Here is a 12,821-nt window from a genome sequence, read left to right as displayed (position 1 = left end):
TCAGTAATGACACCCGGTTACGCCAATCGGAGGTCACTAAAATTAATATTGACTCGGTGTGTAACTTTGCAAAAACGATGTCGGACTCTGTAGTTTTCTCTGGGCCCCTCCCCAATCAGACCAGGAGCCACATGTTTAGCCGCATGTTCTCCTTGAATCGCTGGCTGTCTGAGTGGTGTCCAAAAAATGACGTGGGCTTCATAGATAATTGGCAAAGTTTCTGGGGAAAACCTGGTCTTGTTAGGAGAGACGGCATCCATCCCACGTTGGATGGAGCAGCTCTCATTTCTAGAAATATGGCCAAATTTATTAACCCTCCTAAAACCTGACTACCCAGGGTTATGACCAGGAAGCAGAGTTGCAGTCTTACACGCCTCTCTGCAGCTTCTCTCCTCCTGCCATCCCCCCAAAACCCCATCCCCATAGAGTCGGTGCCTGCTCCCAGACCACCAAAAACCAAAGCTAAAATCAGCAAAAAGCTATTTAAGCATAAAAATCCATCCATCCATCCATCCATCCATCCATCCATCCATCCATTCGCTTCCGCACATCCTGTTAAGGGTCGCGGGGGGGGCTGGAGCCTATCCCAGCTGTCACAGGGCGAGAGGCAGGGTACACCCTGAACAGGTCGCCAGCCTGTTGCAGGGCCAACACAGAGTGACAGACAACCTTTCACACTCACATTCACGCGCTCATTCACACCTATGGGCAATTTAGAGTAGCCAATTAACCTAACCCCAGTAAGTGCATGTCTTTGGAATGTGGGAGGAAACCGGAGTACCCGGAGGAAACCCACGCAAGCACGGGGAGAACATGCAAACTCCACACAGAGAGAGGGAGAGGCCTGGGCCAAGGTGGAATCGAACCCAGGCCTTCCAGATGGTATTCTAACTGTGACATAAAAAAAAAAATTCAAAAACAATAAATAATACAGCTTCATCAACTGCACCAAAAAATAAAACAATTAAATGTGGATTGTTAAACATTAGGTCTCTCTCTTCCAAGTCCCTATTAGTAAATGATTTAATAATTGATCAACGTATTGATTTATTCTGCCTTACAGAAACCTGGTTACAGCAGGATGAATATGTTAGTTTAAATGAATCAACACCCCCGAGTCACATTAACTGTCAGAATGCTCGAAGCACAGGTCGAGGAGGAGGATTAGCTGCAATCTTCAATTCCAGCTTATTAATTAATCACAGACCCAGACAAAGTTTTCATTCTTTTGAAAGCCTGACTCTTAGTCTTGTCCATCCTAATTGGGAAAATCAAAAACCTGTTTTATTTGTTATTATCTATCGTCCACCTGGTCCTTACCTCAGAGTTTCTGTCTGATTTCTCAGACTTTTATCTGATTTAGTGCTCAGTTCAGATAAAATAATTATAGTGGGTGATTTTAATATCCATGTAGATGCTGAGAATGACAGCCTCAACACTGCATTTAATCTATGTTAGATTCAATTGGCTTCTCTCAAATGTAAAGGAGCCCACCCACCACTTTAATCATACTCTGGATCTTGTCCTAACAATGGCATAGAAACTGAAGACTTAACAGTATTCCCTGAAAGCCCCCTCCTGTCTGATCATTTCTTAGTAACATTTACATTTACTTTAATGGATTACACAGCAGTGGGGAATAAGTTTTATTACAGTAGAAGTCTTTCTGAAAGTGCTGTAACTAAGTTTAAGGATCTAATTCCTTCATTATTATGCTCTTCAGTGCCAACACAGTGCAGAGCAGCTACCTAAACTCTGCTCCCAGTGAGGTTGATTATCTCGTCAATAGTTTTACATCCTCACTGCGTACGACTTTGGATACTGTGGCTCCTCTGAAAAGGAAAGCTTCAAATCAGAAGTGCCTGACTCCGTGGTATAATTCACAAACGCACAGCTTAAAGCAGATAACCCGAAAGCTGGAGAGGGAATGGCGTCTCACTAAATTAGAAGATGCTCATTTAGCCTGGAAAAAGAGTTTGTTGCTCTATAAAAAAGCCCTCTGTAAAGCTAGGACATCTTACTATTCATCATTAATTGAAGAAAATAAGAACAACCCCAGGTTTCTTTTCAGCACTGTAGCCAGGCTGACAAAGAGTCAGAGCTCTGTAGAGCCGAGTATTCCTTTCACGTTAACTAGTAGTGACTTCATGGATTTCTTTACAAATAACATTTTAGACATTCGAGAAAAAATTATTCATAACCATCTCAAAGATTATTCTTCATGTTCGGCTGCTTTCAGCACTGCTGGTATTTGTTTAGACTCTTTTGCTCCAGTTGATCTTTCAGAGTTAACTTCAATAGTTACTTCCTCCAAAACCAGCAACATGTTTATTAGATCTCCATTCCTACTAGACTGTTCAAAGAAGTCTTTCCATTTATTGATGCTTCAATCTTAAAAATGATCAATCAGTCTTTATTAGTTGGCTATGTACCACAGACCTTCAAAGGTGGCTGTAATTAAACCTCTACTTAAAAAGCCATCACTTGACCAGCTGTCTTAGCTAATATAGGCCAATCTCCAACCTTCCTTTTCTCTCAAAGACTCTTGAAAGAGTAGTTGTAAAACAGCTAACTGATCATCTGCAGAGGAACGGTTTATTTGAAGAGTTTTCAGTCAGTTTCAGAATTCATCACAGTACAGAAACAGCATTAGTGAAGGTTACAAATGATCTTCTTAGAGCCTCTGACAGTGGACTCATCTCTGTGCTTGTCCTGTTGGACCTCAAGGCAGCTTTGATACTGTTGACATAACATTTTATTACAGAGATTAGAGCTTGCTATAGGTATTAAAGGTACTGCACTGCAGTGGTTTGAATCATATTATCTCATAGACTCCAATTTGGTTCATGTAAATGGGGAGTCTTCTTCACACACTAAGGTTAATTATGAGTTCCACAGGGTTCTGTGCTAGGACCATTCTATTTACATTATACATGCTTCCCTTAGGCAGTATTATTAGAAAGCACTGCATCAATTTTCATTGTTATGCAGATGATACTCAGCTTTACCTATCAATGAAGCCAGATGACACACATCAATTAGTTAAACTGCAGGAATGTCTTAAGAAGAAACAGCCTTTATTGTCCCACAGAGGGGAAATTTGGGTGTAACAGCAGCCGCAGTTATTATAAATATAAATAAAGATATAATAATTCACACTATTAAGAAAAGAATATATATAAAATCAACAAACAATATTAACCTTAATACTACTAATAATAATAACACTATATACAATGTGCATGATGTGCCGGACTATTTACAGTATATTATATATTATCCTACATTGTGTAGGTTATTGTGGTTTTTGTTGGGAGCAGTGATGGTTATAAAGTCTTACAGCTGCTGGGAGGAAGGATCTACGGTAACGCTCCTTTGTGCATTTAGGATGCAGCAGTCTGTCACTGAAGGAGCTCTCCAGCTCAGCAACAGTTTCATGCATGGGATGGGAGACCTTGTCCATCAGTGATGTTATTTTGGTCAGAGTCCTTCTGTCTCCCACCACCTGCACTGAGTCGAGAGGACATCCTAGGACAGAGCTGGCTTTCCTGATGAGCTTGTCTATCCTCTTCCTCTCAGCTGTAGACAAGCTGCTGCTCCAACATACTGCTGCATAGAAGATGGCTGATGCCACCACAGAGTCATAGAAGGTCTTCAGGAGTGTCCCCTGCACTCCAAAAGACCTCAGCCTTCTCAGCAGGTAGAGTCTGCTCTGACCCTTCCTGTAGAGCGCATCAGTGTTATGAGTCCAGTCCAGTTTATTGTTTAGGTGAACACCCAGGTACTTATAAGAGTCCACTATCTCAATGTCCACTCCCTGGATGTTCACCGGTATCCGTGTGGTGGGTCTGCGCCTGCGGAAATCCACCACCAGCTCCTTGGTTTTAGCGGCGTTGATCAGGAGGTGGTTCCGCTGGCACCAGTCCACAAAGTCCTGAGTCCACTGTCTGTACTCTGAGTCATCCTCACCTGTGATGAGGCCAACTATGGCAGAGTCGTCAGAGAACTTCTGCAGATGGCAGCGTGGGGAGTTGATGGAGAAGTCTGCAGTGTAGAGGGTGAAGAGGAACGGTGCCAGCACAGTTCCCTGTGGGGCCCCCGTACTGCAGACCAGCCTGTCAGAGACACAGCCCTGTGTCCTCACGTACTGTGGGCGGTCAGTGAGGTAGTCCAGTATCCACTCGGAGATGTGGTGGTCCACTCCTGACAGTTCCAGCTTGTCTCTCAGAAGTCCTGGCTGGATGGTGTTAAAAGCACTGGAGAAATCAAAGAACATGATCCTCACAGTGCTTCCAGGCTTCTCCAGGTGGGTCAGAGCTCGGTGCAGGAGGTAGATGATGGCGTCATCCACCCCGATGCCAGGCCGGTAGGCGAACTGCAGCGGGTCCAACGAAGACGACACCATGAGGCGTAGATGGTTGAGGACCAGCCTCTCGAGGGTCTTCATTAGATGCGATGTCAGGGCTACCGGCCTGTAGCTGCTGAGATCCTTTGGATGTTTGGTCTTTGGTACCGGTACCACACAGGAGGTCTTCCACAGTTGTGGTACTTTCCCCAGCTTCAAGCTCAGGTTGAACATGTATCCCATGATGCCACACAGCTGATCTGCGCAGCACCTCAGGAGCCTGGAGCTGATGCCGTCTGGACCAGCAGCCTTTCGCACCTTGATCTTACGTAGCTCCTTCCTCACATGATGAGTTGAGAGGGACAAGATGGAGGTGGGGGATGGGGGTTGTGAGATGGAGTCCTCAGAAGTGAAGGGGGTGGGTGATGGCTGAGAGCTGAGAGGTGTGAGGTCCCAAGAAGAAGAAAGGTTGGCAGTCATTAAAGATGGTGGGGCTGACAGCAGGGGGGACTGGGCTGGGGGAGGGGTGGGTGGCTGGTCAAACCTGTTAAAGAACTGGTTCAGGTTGTTAACCCACTCTAAGTCTCCCACAACCCTAGGGCTTGGTTTGTGGCCTGAAATTGAGTTCAAACTCCTCCAAACCCCACTGATGTTGCTCTGCTGTAGCTGGTCCTCCATCTTCTTCCTGTAGATGTTTTTTCCATCCCTGATTTTCCTTCTCAGATCCTTCTGCACGGCTCTCAGCTCCTCCTTATTTCCTGATCTAAAGGCTCTCTTCTTCTCCTTCAGGAGAGCCTTTATTTCAGAGTTGATCCAGGGTTTGTTGTTTGAAAAACACCGTACCCTCCTGGTGGGCACAGTGTTTTCCACGCAGAAATTGATGTAATCAGTGATGCAGTCCGTGATGCTGTCAATGTCCTCCCCATGAGGGGCACAAAGCTCTTCCCACACAGTGGAGCTAAAGCAGTCTCTCAGAGCTTCTTCAGTCTCCTCCGACCATTTCTTCACTGTGTGTGTCACAACTGGTTCTCTGTGTACCAAGGGTTTGTACACAGGCTGGAGATGAACCAGGTTGTGATCTGAGCCCCCCAGGGGAGGCAGAGGTGATGAGCTGTATGCCTCCTTGATGTTGGCATACAGTAGATCCAGTGTGTTGGTATTCCTGGTGTGGCAGGTGACATACTGGGTGAAGGTGGGGAGAGTGGAGGACAGGGAGACGTGGTTAAAGTCCCCTGAGATCAGAAAGAGGTCTTAAGTCTTAAAGACATTAAGGCCTGGATGACCTCTAATTTCCTGCTTCTAAATTCAGATAAAACTGAAATTCTTGTTCTCGGCCCCACAAATCTTAGAAACATGGTGTCCGTCAATGCACATATTAAACAAATATGTAGGACCGCTTTTTTGCGCAAACTAACTCAGCGGGCAGACGTCTGAGACTTGGATTTCTACATCACTGTGAATCAGCCGCATTCACAAAGATGCTGTGTTTGAATTGTAATACCTGCTCTGTACTTCCTAAATCTGCCCTCTTCCTGACAACACTTCCACATATTACTGTAATACAAAGACACAAACCAATGAAAAGGAAACAAAGAAAAATCTCCACTAATATAAATCCACATTTGGAACAAATTAAACTGGATTAAAAGCTAAAATTACAAAAAGAAAATTAAAACTACAGTAGAAATCATCAGTCGCACAAATCAGATTTTCGTTGTAGGCGGATGGCTTCTGTGGGGTCCTGACTTTTCCAAACATTAATTCCAATAAAACCATCACCTAACTCGGATCATACAAGTTGGATTTTCATCTATCTTGGATGAAAAATTTAGTCTTATTTTAATACATTTACAAATAAATGTGATTGCACAATTTGGATGAGTTTAACACGCTCCTCAGCTCCCATCACACCCATTTCCAGTATGTACGATGTACGAAAACTGCATGCAGCGGCTTGTTTATGCACAGCCACATACGCTAACAACATGTGGCGATTGCTCGAATGTCAATATAGTTGTGATTTCTGGATTGGCTGTACTGGGTGAATCAGTTCAGTTAATTTCATCGCAGACAATCATGGCAAGCACAGGAGCCAAGTGTAAAAATCAAACACACACTTTCAAGATTATAAAATTTGCAGATCCAGGGATGAAGCAGAAAGCCATCACTGTGAAAGTCGATATATAGATGGGGGGGACATGCAAACTCCACACAAAGGCCCAGACCAAGGTGGAGTCGAACCCAGGACCTTCAAGCTGCAAGGCAATAGCGCTAACCACCATGACATGTTCAAATCATTTCATCTTTTAACAATTAAATTCTAATGAGACATGATGTGTGTAGTTAGCAAGGGCTGCTACACTGACTCAACTAACCTGTCGTGGGGGTTACGTCCCAGAGACTCCAGCAATGGGTGAAAATCCACTTAGTAGTGGTGTTACATTTATTTTATTATTTATATATGTTTTAAGGCTTTATAAACCCCACATTCCTGTAAAGATCCAAGTGTAACATTAGCTGACACTCTTTACAGGAGATTCCATCGGAATTCTGTGGAGCCGGATTTCGAGGTTTTTACGTTTGACCCTGCAACCAGAAGAGGATCTTTGTGTGTCTGCAGATTCATGGTGATCCAGTTATGGGAATGATTTCAGCCCTGCATGATCACGCTGATGTTTGGACAGAGCAGATAATGAAGTGAATGTTTTTGGACATTGGTAACAGTGAAACAGTTTCTCTGCAGCGTGGGATCGTTTGTGTTGGGTGTATGAACTGAGATTCTTGAAGTTCTTGTCACACTGGTCACAGCTGTAGTTCCCTTCAATGTGTGTACTTTCATGATCGTTACGATAACTTGAACATGAGAAGCTTTTCTCACAGTGTCTGCACTTGTACGGTTTCTCTCCTGAGTGGATTCGTTTATGCCTTTTAAGGTTACTTGCAGTGGTGAAGGATGACCCACACTGGTCACAGACGTGATTTTTAACCCCACTGTGGAAGAGTTCATGTTTTTTTAATTGGCTTGTTGTGGGGAAGCTGCTCCCACATTCTTTGCAGTAGTTCAGTTTGTGTCCAGTGTGTATACGCTGATGTATTTTTAGGGTCACTTGATGACTGAAAGTTTTCCCACAAAAGTCACAGCAAAACGCTTTCCCACCACCACAGCGACGACAGGGCTGAGAACTCGATCCAGCTGTGTCGCTCTGCTTCTACACAAAGACACAAAGACAGAGTAAGTCAGAGAATCCTTCAACATTATTATCCTGTACGTCGCCTGAAATAAAGAGCATCTCTGCCAACGTCCAATTACATTTTACTGTTTACATTACAACACTCAGCTTACTGGGATACAACAACTACAATACTACCACTGCTGTGTCTTTGTTGGGTGTGCATGTTCTTGAAGAAATCCTTTGCAACAAAGTCTTAGTGCATACGTGAGGTTTATTGCAGAAACAGACAATGTCAAACAGATGCTTCTGGAGCCGTCTGGGAGAGGGAAGTCCAATCGCCCTAACTCGTAAGAAAAAGGGAATGTCAAGTGTTATATATTAACACTGTTCCCTGGTTGCTCTATCTGAGCTTACCCTCTCAGTAACGGCTCAGCCTCTTTGCACTAGTGCAGACAGACTGCACGCGAAACAGCTGCTGCTGTGTTTTGTTGAAAAACTGAGGGCTGCATGAGCTTAATACTGTAATGCTTTTGATTCACAAGCATCCTTCAAATGATGTTTCTATTGCAGGTCTATTTTTAGTCGCTAATCAGAGATTAAAGCATAAAAAACATTTTGACGGAGCCCCTCTTTACTTAGGGGGGGGTGGAGAGGGGGCTTCCGACACCACAGGATCGCTAGTGCTAATGGCAGCTGAAGAAAAAACAACAGCTGACATTCTCTGCACACACGCACACTCACAGCACAGAGCAGAGGAGGTGTGGAAAAACCTGTCAGCAATCCACTTGTGTTAAAGGGTTGTTTTCTCCAAATCAAGCACACGCACGACGTAACAAGATCACCCGTGCACATTGTGAATTAAACTGCCCGTGCTCTGAGGTAGAATTGGAAATTGCGGTGAAATAATACAGGCGCAAGTGGCGATAATAGCAGCGACCTGCCAGGGCAGAGTCCGTGGGTGCGCTCCTCTTTGCTAAATGCAGTGACAGCAGAGCTCCGAAAGTGAAGCGGTGAAATCCTCAGCCAGGCACAAGGGCATCTCAGCAAGCGCCTGGCAATCAACCGCTAGCTAGAACACTGGATATAAATGTTTGGAACTAGACATAGTAATAATTTAGTTTTTTATGATCATGGAAGAGAAACTCAGAACTGAAATTAAAATGTGATGACTCTCCAAGCACTGCCTTTACATGCAGTAGAACTGCTAACATGCTAACACAAGTTAATGAGCAGAGTTGTTCCAAACAGTCAGGCTAAAATTACAAGATCCAAATAAAAACACATACCTCACAGTAACTGCACTTGTGGAGTCTCTTTCTGCTGTGGATCTGTTGGTGTTCTTTCAGGGAACGTGGCGATTTAAAAGCTTTATCACACAGGTCACAGTGATAAGGTCTCTCCTCACTGTGAGTAAACATGTGCTGTTTTAACTGAGAGTTTGTTCCAAACAGTTTGCCACATTGATCACAGCAGTACACATCATGCCCAGTGTGAATGCGTAGGTGTGCATTTCGGTACGCTAGCCGGTTGAAAGCTTTTCCACAGTAGTCACAGCTGTATGCTTTAATTCCAAAGTGGGAAACTTGATGAAGCCGTAAGGTGCTACTGTAAGTAAAAGCTCTGCCACACTGATCACAGCTGTACGGTTTCTCTCCACTGTGCAAGAGTAGGTGATTTCTTAAGCTTTCAGGCCAGGTAAAAGACTTTCCACACAAGTCACAGCTGAACGGTCTCTCTCCAGTGTGGATGACTTGGTGCGTTTTTAATTTACACTTTGTACTAAAACCCGTCCCACACTGATCACAGGTGTATTTTTTTTCTCTCGTCCTTCTGTGAGGTTTGTCAGCCTCCTGAGAGCGCTGACTTCTCGCTCCATGTTGGTCCTGCAGTGACAGATACAAATAGAGGCAGTGAGTGAAATGCAGTCGTGGAACAAACTCAACCGTCAAACTCCATTAATACTAGAATTTTTTTGCTAGCCTCCAAACACCTACTAGATCTATTACCACCACCTATTGGTGACAATAGTACAGTACACGCAGCCATGCATAGACAGAAAAAAAAAGGAGGAAACATAAATTTATGTAAAATCATTATGTACCCATCTCACTTGTTTATTTTCACCAGGTAAACCAATATAACAGAAAGATTAGAAATAAACATTTCAGACATTCAAAAACAAAACCAAAAACAAATCAGTGACCAATATAGCCACCTTTCTTTACGATGACACTCAAAAGCCTTCCATCCATAGATTCTGTCAGTTGCTTGATCTGATTGCGATCAACATTGCGTGCAGCAGCCTCCCAGACACTGTTCAGAGAGGCGCACTGTTTTCCCTCCCTGTAGATCTCACATTTTATGAGGGACCACAGGTTCTCTATGGGGTTCAGATCAGGTGAACAAGGGGGCCATGTCATTATTTTTTCTTCTTTTAGACCTTTACTGGCCAGCCACGCTGTGGAGTATTTGGATGAATGAATGAATGAATGAATGAAGTTTTATTGCCATGTGGGTGAACAAGTTCACACATTGGAAATTGCAGTTACAGAACACCATCCAAATACACAAACACAACACACATAGGGGGATATGTGTCCTTGGGTCATGCAGCCGTTTCTTACGGCGCTACCTTTGGCAGGAGGAGAAAACAACACATCATGGGGAAGTTAGGTTAAAAAAAAAGTCATCTGGTACAGTGCTCAAAAAGAGCACTATACCAGGGTCCAAAAAAACCACCTTAGCAAAGCATTTGCACATGTAAAGCAAGGACAGCAGTGGTAGGTGAGGTCAGGGCGGGAGGGGATGCAGAAGGAGACGAGAGGTGGGGGCATTGTGGAGCCAGATGCCAGGTTCCAGCCAAAACAGTTTGCTGATAGTGGTGGAATTTCATCAGCGGCCGTGATACACCAGACCCAGCTTCACAAATCACAACGCGGAGTGGGGGGGAGAGCAGCCGCACACAGTGCCCTGGAGAGAGATATGGTTGCCAACCCAAGGCCGGCAGGGGAGCCGAATTCCTGATAACAGAAGTTGTTTTGGAACAGGCTGCTTGTTTTTCCAACAGCCTTCAGTCTTACTGGGAAACCATTCAAAAATCCAATATTCCAAATTAGTTGATTGCCGTCCTCACTGTGCAGAACCGAACTATATCTCCTGATCTAACCCCTCTCGCCTGCGAGCTCGCTAATCTTGCGGCTCAGGTCCACCAGGCTTTGAGTCTGAGTTTGTGCGGCTCTGCTCAGCCCCTCCACCTGGATCGGCAGCCTCTGCAGATGTCGAACCGCCGTCCAGATTTTCTTAATTTGCCAGTAAAGCAGGTATCCACCGAGCCCAAACAGAGAAGATACTGCTACCAAAAAGCCGAATATGTAGGCGTCTTCCACGTCTTCCACTCCAAGGGCCGAGAAGCACACCGGTCTCCACGAGCTCCAAGAGTCGATGACGTATCCAACCGGGTCAGTTCCACTCGGACACGCAGGCTCCCCTGTCCCGGATCTCATAGTGGAAAAAATTCGATCAATGATGGAGAATGCCCAGTTTGCCAGATCCATGGTTCAATCTTGTTCTTATTCGGACAGTGTGTAAAAGACGCTCTCACAGCAAGCAGCAAGCGGAGAGATGGGGAGGGCAGGGAGAGAGAGATAGTGCGACCGTCTCCGACAAGAGCAGGAAGAGGATGGAGCATTGTCCTGCATGGAATTCATGTTTTTCTTGAACGATACCGACTTCTTCCAGCCCATACCAGTACCCCACCTCCACCTTGCTGGCGTCTGAGTCGGAGTGGAGCTCTCTGCCCTTTACTGATCCAGCCTCGGGCCCATCCATCTGGCCCATCAGGAGTCACTCATTTCATCAGTCCATAAAACCTTAGGAAAATCAGTCTTACGATACTTCTTGGCCCAGTCTTGACGTTTTATCTTATGTTTCTTGTTCAAAGGGGGTCGTTTTTCAGCCTTCCTTACCTTGGCCATGTCCCTGAGTAATGCACACCTTGTGCTTTTTGATACTCCAGTAACGTTGCAGCTCTGAAATACGGCCAAACTGGTGGCTAATGGCATCTTGGCAGCTTCACGCTTGATTTTCCTCCATCCATGGCCAGTTATTTTGCGCCTTTGTTTTTCAACACGCTTCTTGCGACCCTGTTGGCTATTTGCCATGAAACACTTGATTGTTCGGTGATCACGCTTCAAAAGTTTGGCAAGTTCAAGACTGCTGCATCCCTCTGCAAGACATCTCACAATTTTTGACTTTTCAGAGTCCATCACATCTCTCTTCTGACCCATTTTGCCAAAGGAAAGGAAGTTGCCTAATAATTTAGCACACCTTATATAGGGTGTTGATGTCATGAGACCACGCCCCTCCTCATTACAGAGATGCGCATCACCTGATTTACTTAATTGGTAGTTGGCTTTCAAGCAATCATGCCGGCATAGCAGCCCTCTCGGTAGTGGCCTAGAACGTGGTGGATCAAGTCAGTAATTATAACAGAAATGAAAATGACATTATAGATCAAACAGTGTTCAATGAAAATGATGTATTGTGTCATAAACCGAGGGTTTGATCTGAATCTTTTTTTGGCCACAGCAGCTTTTATCGCCAGTGGAGACAGACAGGAAATGGGGGAAAGATACAGGGGAAGACACGCGGCGACGGGCCGGGACGCGAACCCGCGCCGCAACGGGTGGTTTAGTGGTTTCACCACTAAACCACCCAGGCGCCAGTTTGATCTGAATCTTGATTATTAATGTCTTTGTTTCAGTGTCCTGTTAAAATGTGACCTTTGTATTTGGTCTTGTTGTAACTTCAGTGCTAACTGGGACCATAATAAACCAAACCAACAGCAGCTGATGAAGTCACACAGTTTCAATAATAGTGTAACACTGAGATTTTTCTCACCTGTTGTGTTGAAGTCATTGTTTCCTCTGTAGAGGCTGAAAATGTTCCTCTGCTGCTCCGTCAGACTCTCCTCCTCCTGATGATCAGCTGCAGGAGAACAGATCTTTATTAGAAGCTACCACACTGCACTGTTTGGGGGAATGAGCCCTTTAAGGCTGCATTTGGATTTAGACACTTCTGTGGGATACGGCCGGTTCCAGCCTGCTATGTTAGGGTGGGCATCTAGAAACAGGAGGTGGAAACTTGTTGGAAACAAAGACAGAAGGTCTGAAGAGCCGACTAGTAACCCACAGGTTTGTGGTTGGAGTCCCTGTTCAGATGCTGACGTCTCTGAGACGACTGTTTGTATTTGATCCTGACAAAAAGAAGCAGAGCAAACAAAAACCTGAGCAAAGCAACATTTA

General features: G+C 44.8%; 1 protein-coding gene across 1 annotated transcript; it reads right to left on the bottom strand.

The window, feature by feature from the left end:
• Positions 1-5,643: 5,643 nt before the first annotated feature.
• On the bottom strand, positions 5,644-12,454 carry LOC115777916 (zinc finger protein 239-like). The gene is made up of 3 exons (XM_030725939.1): positions 12,418-12,454; positions 8,805-9,401; positions 5,644-7,554 (listed from the first exon to the last, which is right to left on the bottom strand). Exons 1-3 carry the CDS (start codon positions 12,433-12,435, stop codon positions 6,982-6,984), a joined length of 1,188 nt encoding a protein of 395 aa, XP_030581799.1. The 5' UTR covers positions 12,436-12,454; the 3' UTR covers positions 5,644-6,981.
• Positions 12,455-12,821: the final 367 nt, after the last annotated feature.

The sequence above is a fragment of the Archocentrus centrarchus genome, unplaced genomic scaffold, assembly GCF_007364275.1.
Source record: "Archocentrus centrarchus isolate MPI-CPG fArcCen1 unplaced genomic scaffold, fArcCen1 scaffold_85_ctg1, whole genome shotgun sequence".
NCBI lineage: Eukaryota > Metazoa > Chordata > Actinopteri > Cichliformes > Cichlidae > Archocentrus > Archocentrus centrarchus.
This window is presented reverse-complemented; position numbering and strand designations above follow the sequence as displayed.